This window comes from Heptranchias perlo, chromosome 22, assembly GCF_035084215.1.
Source record: "Heptranchias perlo isolate sHepPer1 chromosome 22, sHepPer1.hap1, whole genome shotgun sequence".
Lineage (NCBI taxonomy): Eukaryota > Metazoa > Chordata > Chondrichthyes > Hexanchiformes > Hexanchidae > Heptranchias > Heptranchias perlo.
This window is the reverse complement of record NC_090346.1, coordinates 23634964-23659456: the sequence shown is the minus strand read 5'-3', so window position 1 is coordinate 23659456 and position 24493 is coordinate 23634964. Positions and strand designations below refer to the sequence as shown.

At 44.1% G+C, this 24493-nt stretch overlaps 1 protein-coding gene across 1 annotated transcript in view; it reads right to left on the bottom strand.

Moving 5' to 3' along the window:
* LOC137340963 (apolipophorins-like) overlaps window positions 1–24493 on the bottom strand; it is a 163479-nt gene that overhangs the window by 112072 nt on the left and 26914 nt on the right. The window contains exons 6-8 of the mRNA XM_068003772.1: window positions 11471–11636; window positions 2651–2788; window positions 2036–2225 (exon numbers count right to left, since the gene is read on the bottom strand). Coding sequence (XP_067859873.1) covers window positions 2036–2225; window positions 2651–2788; window positions 11471–11636 — 494 coding nt within the window. The remainder of the gene's footprint in view (window positions 1–2035; window positions 2226–2650; window positions 2789–11470; window positions 11637–24493) is intronic.

Below are 24493 nucleotides of genomic sequence, written 5' to 3'. Positions count from 1 at the left end.
CCCGTCTGTTCGACCACGGTTTTGATCATCCCTCTTAATATTTCCTTCTTTGGTTCAGCATTCATTTTTTCCTTACACCTCTGTGAAATGCCTTGGCACGTTTTTCTATGTTAAAGGCACTATATAAATGCATGTTGTTGTTATTCTCCCTAATTATAGAATCATAGAATGATGGAGGCCAATCGGCCCATCGTGTCTTGTAATAAATCTAGTGAAAATGCACCACAGAGGATCCACTTATGAGAGAACTATCTTCTAGGTATGTGCTTCTATTAACAGATGGAAACTAAAAAAGGCTCATGTATTTTTCACCTCTGTTAAAATGTACTGCTGTTGTTAAATACTTGTTATTAATAAACCCTTTACTTGGCTCATTTACACAGTTTATGATTAAAGAAAAAGGAAAGACTTGCATTTATATCACATCTTCCAGAAACATCTCAAATTGCTTCACACAATTAGCTACTTTTTCGACTATTATTCCACTTTATGAGTTATTACAGCCACCAGCCCCAGTAATATCACATGAACGAATTATAGAATTAAGCTGGCTAAGCTTTGTTTCTCTTTTGTAAACCAACATTCCCTGTCAAATGTCCTTATTTTAATGCTTTGAGAAGCATTTTCTTTTTAAAAAAGAAAAATCCCTGAACTAAAATTAAAGTACTTTGGGCTTCGGAGATCTGAGTGAAGTTGGTGTTAATGATGTCAGGGCCTCACACTTCCAGCAGTCACATTTGTCAGTTATGTCTGGTCAGAGCCCATGCTTAGAACAACCCATTCACATTGTATAAAGATTAATATATTTGTTGTCACATTACTATTGCCAATAGTTATTGCCCTCAATATATCTACACAGTTCCCCATATTTGGTGTTGTACGGTGTCCTTAGCTTGTGAGTAGAAGGAGTTTAACAACAAGAGATCAGTAAATAATGTTAAAATGATGGTGACTGCCTGGGTCCCCAATAAAAGCCCACAGTCAAAGAACTTAATTTAAAGGAGCACTTCAAGAACTATGAGTTAATCAGTCAGCATGGATTTCTAAAGGTCAAGTCAAGCTTGGCCAATCTTACAGAATTCTTTTTAAAAATAGCAGAGGATAGGTAAAGAAAATGCACTGGATGTGGTTCATAAGGATTTTCAAAAAGCGCAACAATAGACAGTTAAGGTAAAGGTAAGGGCACATGGAATTATGGCAAATACGACCACATTGACAGAGAGATGGTTGGAGGACAGAAAGCAAATAGTAGGGTAAAAGGACGTATCTCAGAGTGGAAGACGTGGTGAGTGGTGTTCCACAATAGTCTGTATGATCTGGACTTAGGAATTGAGGGATATTTTCCAAAGACTTCTATGATTCCTATATTATGACCATTTTGGTACTCAACTGCACAGTAAAAGAAAGACTTGCATTTATATAGTGCTTTTCACGACCTCAAGACGTCCCAAAGCGCTTTACAGCTTTTGAAGTGTAGTCACTGTTGTACTGTAGGAAACACAGCAGCCAATTTGCAAGGTTCCCACAAACAGCAATGAGATAATGACCAGATAATCTGTTTCAGTGATGTTGGTTGAGGGATAAATGTTGGCCAAGACACCAGGAGAACTCCCATGTTCTTCTTCAAAACGGTGCCATGGGATCTCTCAGAGAGCAGCCGTGGGCCTCAGTTTAACGTCTCATCTGAAAGACATTCAGTGCTGCACTAATCTCCCTTTTAATTTCAAAAGCAGTACCATATGCTGAACCATCAAAAATTGGCTGTAATGTAGGAACTCACTGATCACTTTACTTTTAAGTTGAGCTCTGCTCCTTATTCCAGCATGGAACCTGTGCATTCAGTTTATTCATGCTACAAAACTTTCATAAGAGCTAACATACAAAAACAAAGCTTGGTGGTCCAACACACTTATGGTAACCCTATGATTTGAGGTGCCCAAGTCAACGCCAATCCTGCCAGTGCTGGTTCTGGATACAAATCATCCCAGAAGGCAATGTACTGAGTTCCATTTTGAGTTCAGTATTTCTAACTCACCTCTGGGCATGGATACTACTTCTTCCATCTTTAAAAGTTTTAGTATCGTGAGGATCTCTGTCTTTGCACCTTTTCCTTCTTTGGAGAAGGGCCGAAAGACATTCGACTCATTGCAATTTGCCATTTCCATGACACCACCTTTATACCTCTGCACACATTCCAATTGGGAATCTAGGATCTGTTGGTGGGACTAAAGCAGAACAATGAAACATCAGACTGGATTAATCCTCCCCATTTCTTTCATACACAAATACTCTTGTTTTTATAAATCCTTTTCTCTTTCACACAGTATAATTTAAAGTACTGGCAAAGATATTTTACAAGTGTCTTGATTATAACTTGATAACTAAAAATTTGACTTTTTAATACATTCATTGTTTTTTATAAAAATTATTCTGTTACAGGTTTCTCTCCATCTCAGACTTCTCATTAGAAACAATCGGAATCAAAATTTTGGATATTTGTTAACTAATTAATTTATTAACCTATTAACTAATACAGTACAATTTTAAAATAGACAAAATATAACTTTTTCATTTTTAAGATGATGGATGAAAGTCACATAAACTTTAATGGAGTCCACACATAATGGGTGACAGTAAAGGTTTCGCTTACTGTAGTATCTGGTAGAACTACTGACTGCAATGAAGTGACAGCCATTGCGCGCAGGGAACAATGGTTCAGGGCTTTAGACTTCACAAGAAGAGAACCTTGCACCTTATATGTAGACAAACACTTTCCTGAAACATCAACCTGTGGAAAAAGTATTAGAACAAAAAGAGCTATAAATATAGAACAGTATTATGTACTGACTGGAACTGATTTGAGATATTCTAGAATGCAGTTAAAAATAATTGAACAGGACCGTGGTCTATCCTATTATTCCTTATGCAACTCACCAAACTTTGCAGAGAATTTACAGGAACTTCAAGCTGCTCTCTAGAACTCCCTCTAAACCTCTCCATCTCGAGAATCCTGATCAAAATCCATCTCTCGAACAAGATCTCAGTCACCCCTCTTAATTTTTCCCTTCCTGGTTCAACATCAGTTTCCCTTATGGCTATGTATGAAGCCATAGCGAAGATGTTTCTATATGTTAAAAAGGCACTATGTAAATGTTTGATGTTGTTGCTGGCCTGGAGGCAGTACCAGGGCTACACTGATATGCTGCACATTTAGCCTCTTACAACAAACGTGATTTTCCTGTCCTTAATCCCCACATGATAATAGGGTGAGAGCCAGCAGGTTACAATGGAAATAAAAATCAGGAGAAATGTAAAACGGGCTCCCAATTCACTACCACCCATTTTACATGATCGCACAGTCAAAATCTACCCCTGGGTCTCTTAAATGTGCAAACAGGATTTATGAAGAGTTCTGAGCATGCTTATTTTCAAAAGTAACCAGTGTGTTGAGAATATGAAATCAATAAACCTGATTCAAATCTGTTAAATACCGCTTTCTGCAAAATGCCCAATCAGACGTGAAATCTGCTAGCTATCCAGTGCTCTGATCTTCAGTTTAGTCTGGTGTGAGCTCTCATGGTTTGATCAAGATGAATGCAAACTGAACTGGGAGCCAAATGTAAAACCTATATGCCCCTAAATTATGTAGTTTCAAATGTGTGATGATTCATATCTGATTCAATCCTGAGGAAAAGTAAACCTTTTAAAAAGACTAGTCACAGCTGGCAAAATCCCCACACGTGCACAATTGCACATTATGTCATTTTTTCAGGATCACAAAGAGCACAGCTGTGATTTGCCCTACTCTGTAGGGATTCTATGTGTTCACCCGCTCCACGGGGAGTCTGCGCGCCGCCCCGCTCCACGGGGAGTCTGCGCGCCGCCCCGCTCCACGGGGAGTCTGCGCGCCGCCCCGCTCCACGGGGAGTCTGCGCGCCGCCCCGCTCCACGGGGAGTCTGCGCGCCGCCCCGCTCCACGGGGAGTCTGCGCGCCGCCCCGCTCCACGGGGAGTCTGCGCGCCGCCCCGCTCCACGGGGAGTCTGCGCGCCGCCCCGCTCCACGGGGAGTCTGCGCGCCGCCCCGCTCCACGGGGAGTCTGCGCGCCGCCCCGCTCCACGGGGAGTCTGCGCGCCGCCCCGCTCCACGGGGAGTCTGCGCGCCGCCCCGCTCCACGGGGAGTCTGCGCGCCGCCCCGCTCCACGGGGAGTCTGCGCGCCGCCCCGCTCCACGGGGAGTCTGCGCGCCGCCCCGCTCCACGGGGAGTCTGCGCGCCGCCCCGCTCCACGGGGAGTCTGCGCGCCGCCCCGCTCCACGGGGAGTCTGCGCGCCGCCCCGCTCCACGGGGAGTCTGCGCGCCGCCCCGCTCCACGGGGAGTCTGCGCGCCGCCCCGCTCCACGGGGAGTCTGCGCGCCGCCCCGCTCCACGGGGAGTATTGTGGGTGCAATTTCCCAGTCCTATTGGTAGGAGAGAGGAAGCGCAACTATGGCAGAGGAATTGGGAATTTGGGAGCGAAAGCCCAACACCAATTTCTTTCAGAGCTACAATTCCCTGCTCTTCTTTTGTTAATGAATTTCATGTGTGCACTTCATTAAGGTCCCAGATTTGATGCAAAAATATTGAAATGAATAGCACTCACAATTTCCCAAGATTTGTATCAGGTTTGCCCTTGTTCCTTTGTGCACCCGTTTTAAATGGGCACATAAAAGCTCCATGGATATGGGAGCAATTCAATAGCCTGAGGGCAAATTACTGACCTGGTTAGGAAATTGGTGGAGTGGCAGGAGGCAGAGTGTAGGGATAATGGGCAGTACTCAACTTGGTAGGATATGACTAGTGATGTCCCACAGGGATCGGTGTTGGGGCCTCAACTATTCCCTGTATTTATTAACAACTTAGATGATGGGTTAGACATATCTAATTTTGCCAATGACACAAAATAGGCAGCACTGTAAGAAGTGTAGATGGAAGCATAAAATTACAGAGAAATTAATAGATTAAGTGAAAGGGAAAAACTGTGGCAAATGGATTGCAATGTAGGCAAGTGTGAGGTTATCCACTTTGGATCTAAAAAGGAGAGATCAGAGTACTTTCTAAATGGTGAAAAGCTCAAAACAGTTTCCATCACAGGATTTTACAGGAAGTAGGTGAGAACATTGCAGAAGCCCTAACTATAATCTTCCAAAGTTCTCTCAATTCAGGAACCGTTCCTTTGGATTGGAAAATTGCACGTCACTCCGCTATTTAAGAACAGTGAGAGAGGGAAACCAGGGAATTATAGGCCAGTCAGTCTGACATCTGTTGTCGGGAAACTACTAGAGCCTATAATTAAGGACAGAGTGACTGAACATCTTGAAAATTTTCAGCTAATCAGAGAGAGCCAGCATGTATTTGTAAAGGGTAGGTCATGCCAGGTGAACCTGATTACTTTAGTCACCTCTTCAAAAAATTTATTGGACAGGGAAGTGTCTATGGACGTTATTTATATGGACGTCCAGAAGGCACTCGATAAAGTCCCTCAAAAGAGACCGTTTGCTAAAGTTGATGCTCATGGAATTGAGGGCAAATTGATCTGGTTAGGAAATTGGCTGAGCAGCAGGGGACAGAGAGTGGGGATAACGGGCAGGTACTCAAATTGGCAGGATGTGACTAGTGATGCCCCATAGGGATCTCAGTTGGAGCCTCAACTACTCACTGTATTTATTAACGACTTAGATGATGGGATAGAGAGCCACATATCTAAGTTTGCCAACGACACAAAGATAGGCAGCATTGTAAGCAGTGTAGATGGAAGTATAAAATTAGAGAGAGATATTAATAGATTAAGTGAATGGGCAACACTGTGGCAAATGGATTTCAATGTAGGCAAGTGTGAGGTCATCCACTTTGGATCTAAAAAGGATAGATCAGGGCACTTTCTAAAATGGTAAAAAGCTCAAAACAGTGGAGGTCCAAAGAGACTTAGGGGTCCATGCACATAGATTAAAATGCCATGGACAGGTACGGAAAATAATCAAAAAGGCTAACGGAATGCTGGCCTTTATATCTAGAGGACTAGAATACAATGGAGTAGAAGTTATGCTACAGCTATACAAGGCCCTGGTTAGACCACACCTGGAGTATTGTGTTCAGTTCTGGGCACCGCACCTTAGAAAGGAAAGATTGACCTTGGAGGGAGTGCAGTGTAAATTTACTAAAATCAAACTGGACTCCAAGAGTTAAATTATGAGGAGAGATTACACAAACCAAGGTTGTATTCCCTGGAATTTAGAAGATTACGGGGCAAGTTGATTGAAGTTTTCAAGATATTAAGGGGCACTGATAATGTAGATAGAGAGAAACTATTTCCGCTGGTTGGGGAGTCTAAGACTAGGGGCATAGCCTAAAAATTAGAGCCAGGACTTTCAGGAGTGAAGTTAGGAAACCCTTCTACACGCAAAGGGTGGTAGAAATTTGGAACTCTCCTGCAAACAGCAGTTGATGCGAGCTCAATTGTTAATTTTAAATCTAAGATTCTTAGATTTTTGTTAACCAAAAGGTATTAAGGGATATGGGGCTACGGTGGGTATATGGAGTTAGGTCACAGATCAGCCATGATCTCATTGAATGGCGGTACAGGCTCGAGGGGCTAAATGTCCTACTCCTGTTCCTATGTTCCATTACAAGATATTTGTAATATTTACAGTTCCTTTTAGTGCAGTGTTCTTGAAGACAGTTTCTCCACATTTTTGAATTTTTTAATGAAAATATTAATTTCTGGCAAAAGGATTTTATGGCCATTTTTTCTTACTTCTTAAGGTAAGTTTGCTTTTAAAGCATCTCAATTTCATGGTAGAGGTGTTACAAGATGAAAGAAGGCATAGCAAGGAGATCAGCAAGTCCCAGATCATAGCTATTGGCACATCTAGTTGCCAATTACACAGGACAGCTGCCTCAGTTTGCTTCAGATCAGCAGAACAGGGTTTTGTTAGCTGCAGCAAGGACACCTGCAGTAAACTAGGGATGGCACGATCAGTGGTTGGGAAGATTATCACTGGCCTCAATTATTATGCCTATGACTCAGTCCCACCTAGCACTATGATATCAGGCCCTATGCTGCCCACATTTGCATCAAAAAGTGACCAATGTGCTGGTTGGCAGAGCCTTTTATCTCATGTTCCACTGAACACCTTAACACACATAAGAACTAACAACATAAGAAATAGGAGCAGGAGTAGGCCATACGGCCCCTCGAGCCTGCTCCAACATTCAATAAGATCATGGCTGATCTTCTACTCAACTCTACTTTCCTGCCCTATCCCCATATCCCTTGATTCCTTTAGTGTCCAAAATCTATCAATCTCAGTCTTGAATACACTCAACAACTGAGCATCCACAGCCCTCTGGAGCAAAGAATACCAAAAGATTCACAACCTTCTGAGTGAAGAAATTTTTCCTCATCTCGGTCCTAAATGACCTCTAGTTCTAGACTCTCTAGCCAGGGAAAACAGCCTCTCAGCATCTACCCTGTCAAGCCCTCTAGCAATGAGATCACTTCTCATTCTTCTAAATCACCAAAACATATAGGCCCATTCTACTCAATTTCTCCTCATAGGACAACCTTCTCATCCCATGAATCAATCTAGTGAACCTTTGTTGCACCCCATCTAAGGCAAGAAGATCCTTCCTTAAGTAAGGAGATCAAAACTGTACACAGTAACTCCAGATGTGGTATCACCAGAGCCCTATATAATTCCAGCAGACCTCCTTAGTTATAGACTCCAACCCCCTTGCAATAAAGGCTAACATATCATTTGCCTTCCTAATTGCTTGCTGTACCTGCATGTTAACTTTCTGTGATTCATGAACAAGGACATCCAACTCCCTCTGAATATCAACATTTCTTAGCCTCTCACCTTTTAAAAAATATTCTGCTTTTCTATTCTTCCTACAAAGTGGATAATTTCACATTTCCCCACATTATACTCCACCTGCCACCTTCTCGCCCATTCACTTAACCTGTCTATATCCCTTTGCAGCCTCCTCACAGCTTACTTTCCCACCTAGCTTTGTACCATCAGCAAACTTGGATACATTACACTCGGTCTCCTCCATCTAAGTCATTAATATAGATTGTAAATAGCTGAGGCCCAAGCACTGATCCTTGTGGCACCCCACTAGTTACAGTCTGCCAACCTGAAAATGACCCATTTATCCCTACTCTCTGTTTTCTGTCTGTTAACCAATTTTCTAACCATGCTAATATATTACCCCCAAACTCATGAGCCCTTATTTTGTGTAACAACCTTTTGTGTGGCACCTTATCGAATGCCTTTTAAAAATCCAAATATACTACATCCACTGGTTCCCCTTTATCTACCCTGTTGGTTACATCCTCAAAAACTCCAGTAGATTTGTCAAATACAATTTCCATTTCATAAAACCATGTTGAGTTCTGTCTAATCATATTATGATTTTCGAAGTGCCCTGTTATTACGTCCTTAATAGATTCTAGCATTTTCCCTACTACTGATGACAGGCTAACTGGCCTATAGTTCCCTGTTTTCTCTCTCCCTCCTTTCTTGGATAGCAGGGTTGCATTTGCTACCTTCCAATCCACAGGGACTGTTCTAGAATCTAGGGAATTCTGGAAGGTCAAAACCAATGCATCCACTATCTCTGCAGCCATCTCTATTAAAACCCTAGGATGTAGGCCATCAAGTCCAGGGGATTTGTCGGTTTTTAGTTCCATTAATTTCTCCAGTACTTTTTCTTTACTAATCTTAATTGCTTTAAGTTCCTCACTCTCATTAGACCCTTGGTTCCCCACTATTTCCGATATGTTCTTTGTGTCTTCTACTGTGAAGACAGGTGCAAAATATTTGTTTAACGTCTCTTCCATTTCCTTATTCCCCATTATAATTTCATCTGTCTCAGCCTCTAAGGGACCCACGCTTACTTTCGCTACTGTCTTCCTTTTTACATACTTGTAGAAGCTCTTACAATCTGTTTTTATATTTCTTGCTAGTTTACTCTCATATTCTATTTTCTCCCTCTTTATCAATTTTTTGGTTATCCCAACCCTCAGGCAACTTCTTGGTAACATTATGTGCCTCTTCTTTCAATCTAATACTATACTTAACTTCTTTAGTTTGTCACAGTTGGATCCCTTTTCCCGTGGAGTTCTTATTCCTCAATGGAATGTATATTCTGTGAGAATTATGAAAAATTTCTTTATATGTTCGCCATTGGTTATCTACCTTCATATCTTTTAATCTAATTTCCCAATCAACCTTAGCCAACTTGCCCCTCAGACCTATGTAATTGGCTTTGGTTAAGTTTAAGACTCTAGTTTCGGACTTAAGTACTTCACTCTCGAACTCAAGGTGAAATTCGATCATATTATGATCACTCTTCCTCAGAGGATCCCTTACTATGAGATCACTATTAACCTGTCTCATCACACAATCGCATGCCTAATGTCGCCACTTTAGTGCCCAAAGTGATTGTCGCTCTGTATCCAACCTGAAGCCCTTGGAAGATGTGGTACTTCTTTTATTGTGTATCACTACTCAGATTATGCACACTTCCCTACTCTGTGGAGATTTTTGTGCTAACCCCTACCCTTTAAGAATCAATAATAATTCCCACAAAATAGGGTTAAGCACAGGAGTCCCCACAGAGTAGGGGTGTACACAAGTATTGCTGAAGAACAGGATGTGCACAGAAATCAAAGTGTGCACACAATAATTCCAGCAAAGAAGGTGAGCACACAAGAATCCTTGGAGAATATGCATACACATAGGAATCCCAGTAGAGACAGCGCACGATGCAAAGGACAACTGCCTCAGTTTGCAGAGTTCTGTGCATCTCTATGCATGTTCAAAATCCATGCCAAGATAGCAATGTTCCTTTCTGGTTTGGTTTGGTTTGGTTTGACTTGACTGAAACTCTAAAACCAACTGTGCTCACATTCCGGATTTGCTTTGATTCTCTCCCAGAGTGGGCACATGGATGGTCTAAAATATAAACTTGTTTACTTTTATAGGAATGTAGTATTTGATACCTGAGGAAGCATTCTTCTGTTACCAAGATACAAACATACGAAAATGACGGACAGGAAAAGACCAGCTTGTAAATCATGCCTGCCCCACTGGATGCTTCCTACCCACCCCCCGCCCCCCCGGAGCCATGGGAGATGTTAAAAAAAAAACAGAAAAAACCCAGCGCCAATAAGGGGGGAAAAAAAATTCTGGAAAATTCCTCTCCGACCTCCTCAGGCAATCTATAACCGGGCCAGGAGATCCAGGAGGTAACAAGTTAGTGTTCATGGAGAGTGAACAAACATAACTATCACATACCCCCTTTTACTTGTGTCGAAGCAAAGGGATTAAAAAATCTAACATTTCCAACTAAATAACTGGGATCGGATTGGGAAAATGTGGTTCTGTGTGCTGTAAATTTTGCAAAGTCCCTAAGATTAGGACTCCTACTGAAATGGCAAAATTATTTCTATTTCACTTCAATCTAACTCTCCCACAGTAGTTTGTTACAGGCTGTGACTACACATTTCAGTGAGACTCTGTTATGCTTCAAAGCAGTGAATCTAATGGAAAAGATTGGAACTGTTAGATTCTGAAGACTTCACGTGGTGTTAGACGGGTGAGGAATGCTGTACTCTGGTTTCCTCTTGAGTTTTGTGCCAATGTTTCATCATCAGCTACCAATGATTCTGAAGGAACTCTTTTGGAGCTCATGTGATGTTAGCTTTGGATTTCTTTTCTGCAAATTTTCTAAAGTATCTATATACTCACATTATGTTTTATTTAGTTTATAAGATGTGGAATTTTTACCATGTTAATGTGGCAATTTATCATTTAAACAAAACATAAATACATCAACATAAACAGAAATCCAACTTACTGTGGCCTGAGGGAACTCTGTTCAAATGAAAACACAGATTTGTGCCAGTGATAGCAATGATGGGTAATCATCAGACATTACTGAATTTTGTGAATCACTTTCAGGCTTGGTAACAAAGAGACTTCACTGTGACATTTGTTTCTTTTTAACCTCTCACTGACACAACTCTATATACAGGAGCTTGAACCAAATGCAGTCCAACACACATTTACCAATAGTAGAAATGGGACTGAATTTAACTCACAAGTCAGGTCAAAAGATCTGCTGCACTAGAAACATGATCAGCAATTTGTGGGTTAATAATTAGTTAACCTGATCATAATAACTAGCTGAAGATCAAAAGAGGAGAACAATACAATTAATTTACTGATTTATTTAAGGAGTTGATTGTAAGAACATGTTGGAATTTTCAGAAACATCATAATATTTACTACTGGCAATTAAATCAGATGCAACTTTTCCATCATGGTTCTATTACGGTGAAATTTAGTGTGGTTATCAGTCTGAATTTCAGACCATTAGAAGATGGCCCTTAATATTAACATGAATGGTTTTTACAAGTCTCTTACCTCCTCAACAGTTTCTTGCTTGTTCACCGTGTATGAATCCTGGAGAACACTGAGGATGCCTCGCTTAACGTTCAAGGCCCAGATTTCTTCACTGTCGGAAGGACAGATCTCAGGGATTATCCCATCTTGGAAAGAAAACTGAAGTGGATGTTTCTCCAGGGCAGCTCTGCAACAAAAGGCAAAATAATGCAAAACTATTGAGTCCTGTATGTATGCACTGGTTGATATCAATATATGATCACCATGCCATACCCAATTCTTCAGGACAGTGCAGACCGCACCCCATTATTGGTATTCAGGAGCACCCATTTTTGGTAAGTTACTAACCTTCTTGGTTGGCAGGCGTCACGTAGGGCTGGTTTCCCCAAGTTCAGCCTGCGATGGCACAGGCTGCGTCAGGACAAACCAATGTTGGAGCGGGGAACTCAAGCAGGCCTTAGGCCCCTTATTTGCATATGTAAAGTGCCTACTCTCTGCTTCAAACTTCAGTAAAGGACGCCTTTTGTTTGTCCTTACCCAATGTGGCGAGCAGCACACTTCCAGCCGGAAGCATGCACGTGCTTCCTGCCTGCAATTTTGGGAGCTTAACGCCCATGTTTTAGGCTTCATGGAGCCCAATTTCTGGGCCATAGTTTCTGCTAGTGTTTGAGCCCCTACCTTTGTTTTTGTGTTTCTTTGCAGCTTTCCAAATCATTGCTTGGGCTCAAACAATAACAAGGTACTCTCCCTATTTAAACATACTTTATGTTGGCACAGTTTTGCTCACAGGGTTGATTTGCTGCCACTCATGTATTAGAAATTTGTGCAACAGTGGACTCATGTAATTGGACTGTCCATCATTCTGTGTGATTGTACAGGATACAGCCAATCAACATGCCGTGTTTTCAATCTCTGTGATCTGATAAATTGGTGCTGAATGACAAGGACAGAAACTTGTTTAAAATCACACAAAGAAATCACATTGGTTCCAATTTGCAATGTTTTTGCTGACCCCCTATAGTTTCTGCAGTTTTCATTCTTCGCACTATGGGCATTTGTAGAAACTTTGCAGAAAACCTCAGCAAAGACTCTGTGAATAGTGGCATCAGTCTGAATTAGCCAAAAGAAATGAAAAGACCCTAGAGGCTTCAGCCAATAGCACTGCCACAGGGAGGTGACAGCAGCTGACTGTACTGAACAAAAAAATTCAAAAGGTATAAAATGTTATTTTACATTCCAAATATCAGACTTCCATGTTGATTTGAAAAACAGAAGCAAGCACATTCTGACAAACATTATTTTTCACACTGATTCACAAGGTCAGGTTTTAATGTATGAACACACAGGGGTAGATCTCGACTCTCTCCCGATTTTTATCTCCATTGAAGTGAATCAGGAGAGATGATCATGGGAAACCCCCAGTATAGATGGTTGCCCTGCATAAGCGTCAGCAGTATAAATGGTGCGGATTGTATTGCACACCAGGCCAAGGTATTTGGGTTTGTTGTCTCATGTTGGAAGATGACGGCAGTCACGTAATCTGTTGTAATGTTTGTCATAAGATGTTTGAAACTTCCAGTTCCTTTAATGAGCCTTTTTCACACAAGCTTGTCTCTGTATGAATGCCACGGACTACAAGACGCCAGGGCAAAAAAATCCTAGTTCCTATTATTACAAAACTTAAACAAAAAAATCAATATTGTTTAAAAGAGACCATACACTCCTATTTATATTCTGCTGTGCTCTCTAACTAAACACAAATTAGTGGTCTCCAAAGAATTTGTGTACTTAGGAATGCCAAGTTAAACCAGTTCACGTATTCTCCACCTACTAAACAGAGACAGCATTGCTTTGTTAAAGAGAAGATTTTATAACATTCAACAGTTTGATACATGCTATGTTGAAATTTCGTTACACAGAGAGCTGATGGAGCATGGAATGCTTTGCCACAGGAAGCAATTGTGGCACAGCCCATTGCATCATTTAAGGAAGAGTAGATAAATATTTGAAACAGAGGAAGACACAGGTCAATTGGGTAGAACGGGGCGGTGGCATTAGTTTTGGATTACTCTAGCACAGCACAGATATGATGGGCCAAATGGCTTCTTTCTACCGTGCCTTTTTTGTCAAAATAAAGGACTTTATAAGTAAAAACTGTTGTGAATGAGCAAAACCAGTTATTCTGAGAAATCTCAACATAATCCACAATGCTGATCTATAATGTTCTTGAAATGCTGCTGCTCCTGGGCTACTTAGGGTTTGCCGAGTACAACAAAGGAACAGGACAGCAGTAGCACAAGTCGAGGATATCGTTCCTCGACAACATGCTGTCAGGGTGTTTGTGAATCTCTTTTGCAGATAACTTTAAAGAAACTCTTATATTTAATACAAGGATTTCAAATCATGAATTTATTCTTCTGCCATAATTTTATTCTGCTCTGGAGGGAACTTATAAACTACCAACACTACTGCTGTTTTGGTAGTGGCAAGAACACCAGTCAAGGCAATATGGACTGTTAGAATGTACTTTAAAATAATCGACTGGCTTAGTTCTCACAACTAAGTCTCTGCTGCACTATTGTCATGATGTGGAGATGCCGGTGATGGACTGGGGTTGACAATTGTAAACAATTTTACAACACCAAGTTATAGTCCAGCAATTTTATTTTGCTGCAATATTGACATAACTCGCATATTAATTACACTGGCTTGAAAGCCTTCTTTGCACAGTTCATTTGAAATGGAATTTGGGAGTTCTCAGTAGTTTTTAAAACATATCTGGAACAAAGAATAAGGCTATGTATGCCGTTGCATTTGTGGTATGGAGGGTGGCTATGACACTACAGTTGATGGCTTAGCAGGTTGCTTGTAGCAAGTTCCCAAAGAGAGTCAGACCATCGGGGAAGGTATTAAGCAGTCCCTCGCTACTGCACCAGCTAGAGAGAGCAAATCAGCCTGAAAGTCATCCTCGGCTTGTCTACCACTTCTCTTTGAGGCCAGTTACGCAATAGCATAGGTCCTGTTGTCTTAGCTAAAGGAGTAGGACATATCAGGGAGGAAAAACAAAGAAAGTGAGGGAATAAAAATGTTAACATTTGAAACAAAAAGAGTGAAGTTTAACTTCTATTTGAAATAGTACCATACAAGCCAGGGGAGCAGCAATGATCGTCATGTCACAGCCATAGTAATGATTCAGTTAACGTCCACAGAACTGGTTATTGAGGTAATGCTGTGTAACACTGAATTTTTTTTTTTACTAATCAGACAATAGCTAAGGGGCTCCATTGAAGTTGCATCAATGAGGATGTGAGTAGGGAATGAGAGAGAGAAACAGACACATACAGATTGAATGTGAATGACAGACACACTCGACTAGTGTAAAGAATGGAATTCCTGGAGACTGGCTTCATTATAGACTTTCACCAGTCCAGCTTGTTCAATGTTTTAAAGCATGGAAAATAGACAAAGATGCACAAATCGACATTTCAGGGAAAGGTTACCAAAATTCCAATGAAGCAAAGAGCTATGAAATAGATAGATCATGTATTACAGTAGCACCTTTAGTGATAGTTCTACAGTGTTAGCTGATATATATATATGGGCATATTGCACTTAGATTATCACCTCCGGTTAATCTTCAGCAAAACATATGACATAATCAAAAAAGCAGCTGCTGTCAGCAGTAGCCCTTTTAATTTCAAAGATTTATCCTTAACGTTAACGTTTTACTGTTTGTTGCAACCCATTTCCATCGGTTTGGTTCGTTATTTTCATTTCAATAGTGATTAGTGAGTGTTCCATGACATCATCTGGGAAACTGTCTAGGAGGAGTTTCCATGCCCGACAGTGTGTGGGAACTGAAGTAAAATCAGGAGAATTTGCATAATTTGCTCAGGGTTTTTCAGTCCTCTTGTCATTTATAACTGTGTATTTTCATTTATCTCCTTCATACCAGTAAGCTCTGTAACTCTTCTCAGCCATGACCACCAGTGATAATCAATGGGAATTGAAAACAGAGGAGGTCTGAAGACAAGATTCTTTCTTTACAAGAGTAAAGGCAATGACCAATAGAATAACTGGATGTGTGATTTATTTTTCTTTTTAAATTAGTCGAATGCCGTGTGTCAAAACACAATAAAACTTATTCCTGGAGTAACTTCAACTGAAAATATCATCTTAATTAAAAGCCAGCTGAAAAATATTCTTTTATATAAAAACTATTTTATATTAATGGTTGTTGATTTTGCAATAAAAAAAATAAAAATACTTCAATACTTGTACTGCAATACAATTGCATTCAGTCCTTCGACAATTCCCAAATGGCCATGAAGCTCATTTAATGTTGAAGTGAAGTTGGAAACTGATGGGCTGCCTGAGTTTAAACTTTGAACAGCTCTGGAAATTGTTAATTAATTAATTACACAGTTGGATCTTTTTAGCTGCAAAGAACTGGTACTGAGTTGCACAAGCATTTTGCAGAAAAACTGGTCCATAAAATTCTAACGCATGCTGTAAAGGAGCATGAAAATAAACACCAGAATACACAATAAAGTAGATAGAGAAATTACTGTATCTGGTGGGGAATTCAGAACAAGGGAGCATTATCTTAAAATTAGAGCTAGGCCATTTAGGAGTGAAACCACGAAGCACTTTTTCACACAAAGGGTAGTGGAAATCTGGAACTCTTTCCCCCCAAGAGTCTGTGGATGCTGGGACAATTGAAACTTTCAAAACTGAGATTGATAGATTTTTGTCTGCAGCCTTTGACATGGTTGACCACACCATCCTCCCTCAACGCCTCTCCTCCGTTGTCCAGCTGGGGAGGACTGCCCTCGCCTGGTTCCATTCCTATCTAACCAGTCGTGGTCAGAGAATTACCTGCAATGACTTCTCTTCACAGTACTGCACCATCACCTCTGGAGTCCCCGAAGGATCTATCCTTAGTCCCCTCCTATTCTCGTCTACAGCTGCCCCTCAGCGACATCATCCGAAAACACATCAAGTTCCACATGTCAGCTCTACCTCACCACCACCTCCCTCGACCCTCCACCACCTCGGATTCATCACGCTGTTTGTCCGACATCCAGTATTGGATGAGCAGAAATTTCCTCCAATTAAATATTGGGAAGACCAAAGCCAGTGGTTTCAGCTCCCCGCCACAAATTCTGTTCCCTAGTTACCGACTCCCTGGCCGTCTGAGGCTGAAACAGACCGTTCGCAACCTTGGCTTCCTATTTGACCCTGAGCTGAGTTTCCAACCACATATCCTCTCCATCACCAAGACCGCCTACTTCCACCTTGGTAACATTGCCCGTCTCTGCCCCTGCCTCAGATCAACTGCTGCAGAAACCCACATCCATGCCTTTGTTACCTCTAGACTCAACTATTCCAATGCTCTCCTGGCCGGCCTTCCACCTTGCACCCTCCTAAACTCTGCTGCCCGTATCCTAACTTGCACTAAGTCCCCATAGAAAAGATACAGCACAGAAGGGGGCTATTCGGCCCATCTTGTCCGCGCCGGCTCACAGAACAACCAGGTGCCCATTCTAATCCCACCTTCCAGCACCCGTTCCATATCCCTGCAGCTTACAGCACTTTAGGTGCAGGTCCAGGTACTTTTTAAGAGTTGAGGGTCCCTGCCTCTACCACCAATTCGGGCAACAAATTTCATACACCCACCACCCTCTGGGTAAAAAAGTTTTTCCTCATGTCCCCTCTAATCCTTCTGCCAATCAGCTTAAATCTATGTCCTCTGGTTCTTGAACTCCCCACTAGGGAAACACGTACTTCCTGTCTACTTTATCTGGGCCCTTCTTAATTTTGTACACCTCAATCAAGTCTCCCCTCAGCCTCCTCTGCTGCAAGGAAAACAACCCCAGCCTATCCAATCTCTCCTCATAGCAGCAATTTTCAAGCCCTGGCAACATTCTTATAAATCTTCTCTGCACTCTCTCCAGAGCAATTACGTCCTTCCTGTAATGTGGTGACCAGAACTGCGCACAATACTCCAGCTGTGGCCTTACCAGCGTTGTATACAGTTCCATCATTACATCCCTGCTTTTGTATTCTATACCTCGGCTAATAATGGAGAGCATTCCGTATGCCTTCTTCACAACCTTATCTACCTGTACTGCCACCCTCAGGGACCTGTGCACATGCACTCCAAGGTCTCTCACTTCTTCTACCCCTCTCAATTTTCACCCATCACCTCCTGTGTTCGCTGATCTACATTGGCTCCCGGTCCGGCATCACCTCGATTTTAAAATTCTCATCCTGGTTTTCAAATCCCTCCATGGCCTCACCCTTCCCTATCTCTGTAAACTCCTCCAGCCCCTCAACCCTTCAAGAACTCTGTGCTCCTCCAATTCTGGCCTCTTGCACATCCCAGGCTGCCTAGGCCCTAAACTCTAGAATTCCCTCCCTAAACCTCTCCACCTCTCTCTCTCCTCCTTTAAGACACTCCTTAAAACCTACCTTTCTGACCATGCTTTTGGTCTCCTGTCCTAATATCTCGTGGCTCGGTATTTTGATAATGCTCCTGTGAAGCGCCTTGGACATTTTACTAATTTAAAAGCATTATATAGATGCAAGTTGTTGTTGTCGTTGTAAAGATATCAAGAGATATGGAGCAAAGACAGGTAAATGGAGTTTAGGTACAGATCCTACTCCTCTTGCTATGTTCCTAGATATCCAATACAATAAGAACAGCTTTCAGCACTAACTCATGAGGGTTAAGTGGTAGTGTTCAAAGCACTATCAATTGATTATGGTCCAAAAGAGACTAGAAAGAGGTTTTTGAAAGCAAGACTGTGGGTGCATGGATGGAACAAACAAACCCTTCTTTAGCCCTGCTTTGCACTGCCAGTTTTAGCAATTAAGCGAGCTTACATCTGGCAGCAGAAATTAAAAGTAGGGTTGGTAACCAGAAGACAAAGATTTAAGATAATTTCTAAAAGAACCAGAGGCGAGATGTGGAGAACTTTTTTATGCAGTGGTTATTGATCTGGAATGCACTGCCTGAAAAGGTGGCAGAAGCAGATTCAATTGTAACTTTCAAAAAGGCATTGGATAAATACTTGAAATGAAAAAAAAAATTGCAGGGCTATGGGGAAAGAGCAGGGGAAGTGGGACTAATTGGATAGCACTTTCAAAGAGCCGACACAGGTACGATAGGTCGAATGGCCTCTTTCCATGCTGTATCATTCTATGATTCGCTATACACTCCATTACTCCTTTGCTTGCCACATATCGCACAATTGCTGGGATTTGTTTTGTGATGTTGCACCATGTGCTTTAGAAGAATTAAAATTTGGATTCCCAATACACCTTGCAAAGGACTGTAGAACAGGGTTGATTCCCCCACTTCACCGAGTTTCTGACCACTGCCGTGATATTGCAGGAAAGTGGAGAAGCAAGGACATGAGGGAGTGGATGGAGAATCTGTGCTGGGCTGCTGTCACAAGCCTCCTAGTGGCTTGTTGAAGAGCAGCAATGGCAGTGGCCTGGGAGCAATCTGTACCCATTCACCCAGTCAAGTTTTTGGACACAGGGTTGTCGATTTTGAAAGGGCAGCGGGATGGCAGCGGCGGGGGGGGCGGGGTCAATGGGCGTGCGGGTAACCCGACTACAAAAACCTTACCATTTCCCATGCGATCGCAAGTTAATTGGGGCCCTTTACGTGGCTTCTGAGTTTACCATCCGAAAGCTGCGCAGTGGACGGCTCTATTTAAAGGGCCATTGCTCCAATGACTTTTACTGCAGCAAACACCAAGAACACACAATATGGAGCAGCACAGGTGCAAGGCTGTTCCAAGATTTAATGATGCCTCTCTGCAGCAGCTACTGGCTGAGGAGGAGGAAGGATCTGTTTTACCCTGCAGATAGAAGGAAGTGGCCTGCTTCTGCCACCAGGAAGGCCTGGCTCGAGATGGCAGAGGAGGCCACCAGCAGCAGCAACATCTCCCGCACCTGGATCCAGTGCAGGAAGTGCTTCAATGACCTAACTAGGTCAGCAAAAGTGAATACACTTGTTGATTCTCCTGCATTCCGTGTTCCACATCACCACTCTGCACCACTCCCCCAACCTCCATAACTCATTCTGCACTGCCAAAACTACTCCATCACATCACTCCTCACATTCATTTAAGGCTCATCTCAACTTACCTTGACTTCCTCACCTCCCTATTAGGCACCCCACCACTACCACTCACCCCAATCCTCATCCAATGTGGTGTCTCTGTCTCATACTCACCTCTGATACATCTCTTTCACGGTCAGCCTCACCAAAAGCAATGTATTCATCGGCTGACCACTTCATCACTCACTCACACATCCGTACTTTCTCCCCTTCTAGGAGAAAAGAGCTCAGAATGCACGCGAGAGGGCGAGGACTGGAGGGGGGCCACAATAAATAGTAATCCTCACAGACACTGAGCAGGAGGCCCTGCAGATCAGCCATACCCTCGAGTGCCTGTCCTTCGGGGACACAGAGACTGCGGTCCCACAAACGTCTGGTGACACAACTTGAACATTCATCACACGCATGAATTGATGTTAACAATGCTTGGCATGTTGAACACCTCAGTATGCTCATCGCAACATGACATCTGTAATGATGCTTAATATTGCCTTCGGTTCTCTTCCAGGCCCTTCAATGACCACAGTGACGGCAGAGGGCGATTCCTCTGAGAAGCTCCAGGCTTCTGAGGGCGCAACATCACATCTTAGTGAGCCATCCACCAGCGCAGATACTCACGCCTCGGTGGGTCCTAGTCCTCAGTTAGTTGGGTTGACAACTGGTGAATTACCACACACGTGAACACGAGCAGACATTGGTGGCAGGGGCAGCTGTGGAGAGTCCGCGTCGGTGGGAGCACTCCTCTCCAGATTCTGCTCAGCTGGACGCAGGTGCTGAACCCCAGGGGCCATCCTTTAAAAGAATGATCGAGGGACAGCAGCATATTTGCGAGGTACTGGAACAGATGCCACGCACACTCTCCACAATAACGCAGGGGATGGAGGAGTCCAACTCCTGCATCAGTGGAATGGTGGCACAGGTACGGGAGGGAATCTCTGAGATACTGTCACAGGGACGTGAGGGCATCTCTGAGATAGTGTCGCACGTAACTGCTCAACTGTCTGAGATACTGTCACAAGTAAGTGCGGGAATGTCTGCGATGGAGAGAAGGCTAGCCTCCGTTGAGCTTCAGGCACAGCTCACAAACGAGTCCATTCAAGCCCTGATAATGCCCACTCGGACTCAGGGTGAACAACATTCCGCCACCTTAAACAGGCTGGCAGATACTTTAGAAGTGGCCTTCCAAGGCATCACATATGAACTCCAAACTGTTGTCCAGCAGGGTGGTGGGAGTGATGTGGGCCTGGCCCAGCAGAGGGATGATGACAAAAGGGGACATGGAAACGGGGACACCACTCAAAGCGCTCCCACGTCTCACCCGTTGCCCCCCTCTCAACCAGTACCCACAAAGCTGCCTCCTCTCGAGGTGGCCGAGTCTGGAGGTGGAGCAGCCCTCACGGGCTCCAAAACCAAGAGGGCGTAGGCCGAAAGCATCTAAGCAGTCAGGCCATGAACTTCAGCAACTTGCCACTACCTCTGCTGCAGCCACAGGGGTTGCACCACGTAGAAGTAGTAGGAAAAGAAAGGCTGAAAGGCTAAGGATGTGTGATCACGAAGGGTGTGCACAAGGGTGTTTGACAGACTGTCACGTTTTTCATTTATATTTGGTTTTTGTTATATTCACATTAAATGTTATCATTCTCACCACTATTGCCACGTCTTGCCCATTCTTGAGTGGCTTTTGTTGATAGCGCCCTTTCATGAACGGTGACACTTGATGCCACCCACTGGGTCACTCTACAGTGGGTGTATGTGTATTTGCACAACTATTTTGGGCAGGGGCGGGTGTGGGGGGGGGGGGGGGGGCTCATGTGGCTGCTGCTCTTTCTAGGTGGTGTGAGGACTGGACTCTTCACACTTTCTGATGTTAGGTGAACCGTTCACAAATGAGTGACTCCCTGGCCTCAAGAGCAGCCAGGTGAGCCGCTGCTCTGGCCATGGGTTCATCCTCCGCCTCCTCCTTCTCAACGTGGGTGGCAGATGTGGATGGGGCCTCCTCAAGCGACACCCCTCTCTGTTGTGCAGGACACAACACACGACTATAATGCGTCCCACTCTGCCTGGTGCGTATTGAAGCGCTCCCCCAGAACGATCAAGGCACCTAAATTGCATCTTGAGCAGCCCTATAGCATGCTCAATTGTAGACCTGGTGGCGATGTGGCTGTCATTGTATCAACACTGTTGCTCGGTGATGGGGTTCCTCAGGGGTGTCATGAGTCATGTATGTAGGGGGTATCCCTTGTCCCCGAGGAGCCAGCCCTTAAGGGTGTTCAGTGCGTGGAAGGGGCCCAGGATGTTGGATTCCCTCAGAATGAAGGAATCGTGGCAGCTTCCAGGGAATATGGCGCACACGTGAAGGAATCTTTTGCGCTGGTCACAAATGAGCTGAGTGTTGATGGAGTGATAACCCTTTCTGTTGATGAACAGTCCTGGCTTGTGGAATCCCACTGCCCTCTCCGTCTGGCTGAGGTCGTCCATGGGGAAGTTGATGTACTGCAAGGCCCTGCGAAACAAGCCATCGGTGATCTGCCTTATGCACTTGTGTGCAGACAACTGAGAGACCCCGGCGATGTCCCCGGTGGCACCTGGAATGATCCGGGAGGCGAAGAAGTTGAGGGCAATGGTGAATTTAACAGCGATGAGTAATGAGATGCCACCAGGCCCAGCTCGGCATGAAGGAGGCTGCAGATATCTGCGACCACCTGGCGATTCACTGAGCCTCCATATGCACTGCTCCTCAGAGAGGTCCAGGAAGCTGAGCCTCGGTCTGTAGACCCTCTGACGAGGGTAGTGCCTCCCACAATGGTGCTCCCTCTGTTGCTGCCCTCTGCGCTCTTGTGCAGGTCCCTGTGGTGCAGCACTGTGTTGTGGAGCTGCAAGTGGCGGAGGTGGCGCCGTGCCTGGGGAGGCTGGTGATGTTGCTCGTCCTCGGATGTAGTGGTGAATACAGTCATGACGCCCCCCCCATCCTGATGGTGCGAGTTTGAGGGGGTCCAAAAAGTTGGTAAATATGCCTAAACAGAAGAATTTTGAGTGTAAACCAAGAGTTTTCAGTCTAAACACAACGGTCTCCCAGCCAAAAGTTTGTCTGAGACACCTGAGTGCCCTGCTGCAATAACTTGCCTTTTATCCCCATCTTTCAAACAGGCATTTAAATGTTCAACAGGCTGCTGCCTGAAACACGTCTCCTTGAACACAGAGTGTTTCCCACAGCACGGGAAACACGCTGAGGTTGAATTAAAAATCGCACCCCTACTTCAATCTCCACAAAATTAACGACTTGAACAAGATCAATGATGCCAATAAGTGGTTTAACTATCGTCCTGCCGCCTTTAATTGCCGGCGGGACTTCCGGATTTGTGAAGCGCACGCACACAGGCGCGTCTGTGGCAACCCCAGAAGTCGGCAGGTTGGAGGCGGCTTCCAAACCCGCTCGGGCTTTGCGTCATTTTTGCAGCCCCCAACCCCCAATTTGATTTTAAAATTGAGCCCAGGGTGTACATAGCTCAAGGGATGGGACCGGTAAAGGGAGAAAGAAGAAAAAATAAAACATCCCCCCCTCAAAAAAATTATGAATTTTGGCAGTCTTGAGGGTCTTTCGACCTGAAATGTTGACTGACTGACTTCCATTTTACCACAGATGCTGCCTGACTGGGAGTACTTCCAGCTTTTAGGAATTTTTTTAAATTTCAGTTTTTTTTACAAGCGTGAGATCTAGCGTGATAATTATTTCCACAAGGGAGGCTGTCCAGAAACCTCATCAGTGAAGAATTTAGGAGTGTTTTATAGTTAGTCTCGTGAGCAGTGATGTTTATTGAATCATTATCCTTGCCGTGTTGTAACATTTGTAGAATCTTATAAATGGGAAAAAAATAATTTTACCAAATGCCTTTTCAGCTGATGAAAATCAGTTAGAATTGTTCAGTAATTTGGAGATCTGGGTATTGAAAATCATCGGGGCATGACTTTGGCATTAATGCCAGGATTGCACCTGCCTGTGCCCTCCTGGTGCTGACCTCACTGGGTCAGTGCGAGGGCATCACATTTGCACTGCCATCACAGGTGCATCGCAGGCACCTGCCAGCCCAAAAATGCTGGAAACCCCTGCTCCTAGCTGCCAGCTCAGGGGGAAGGGGTGTCCAGTTCTCTCCCCCTCCCAGGGAAACAGTTTTTGTACGCTCTGAGCTTCTTTGCACAGATGGCCGTTAATTTTTTTTAAAGTATCTTCACCTTTGGGGGTTCAGGTCGCTTACCTGACCTGAATCCCTTCACCCACTCCCCCCACCACCAGTGGGACCGAATTGCATCCGTCTGGAAGACGGACGTCTCATCACGCTGACACACTGGCCTCCAAACATATACCAGATCCCACTGAGGTTGGGGGAAACGGAAACTTCCAGGGTAGGGTGTCCCCATCCCAGCCCCACCCCCTGCTCTGCCCCCTTAGCATCACTGGTCTTGCAAAGGGCATGCAGAGGCTCTGGCATTTGCAAAGCCGACCAGGAACTCTCAGCGTAGGCCGGGATCCAGCGGCCGAGATATTCCACTTGCGTCCAAAACAGGTACAAAGTCAGCAGAGCAACGACTCTGCGGCCTGGTACATAACCGTCTGGTGCCCAAGCCAAATTCGGCTTCAGGCCTCATTTAAATGATAGCGGCGAGTTGCGGGTGCCAAACAGGTGCCCCTCTGCAGGTCACCAGTCGGGGATGGCAGAGAATTAGCCAGCTCCTATACTGAGGTGGGTTTGAGGGGTGGGAGGCAATCTCGGGAGGACCTCGAATGTACCGGAAGCAGGCCGGAGTTTTTTTGTGGGCCCAGGGAGAGCACTCCTGCTTCTCCTGATCCCACAGAAATAAAAAGTTCCTGGGGCCTTTTTTGAGTAGCCGGTCAGGCTGCTCAATGCCTG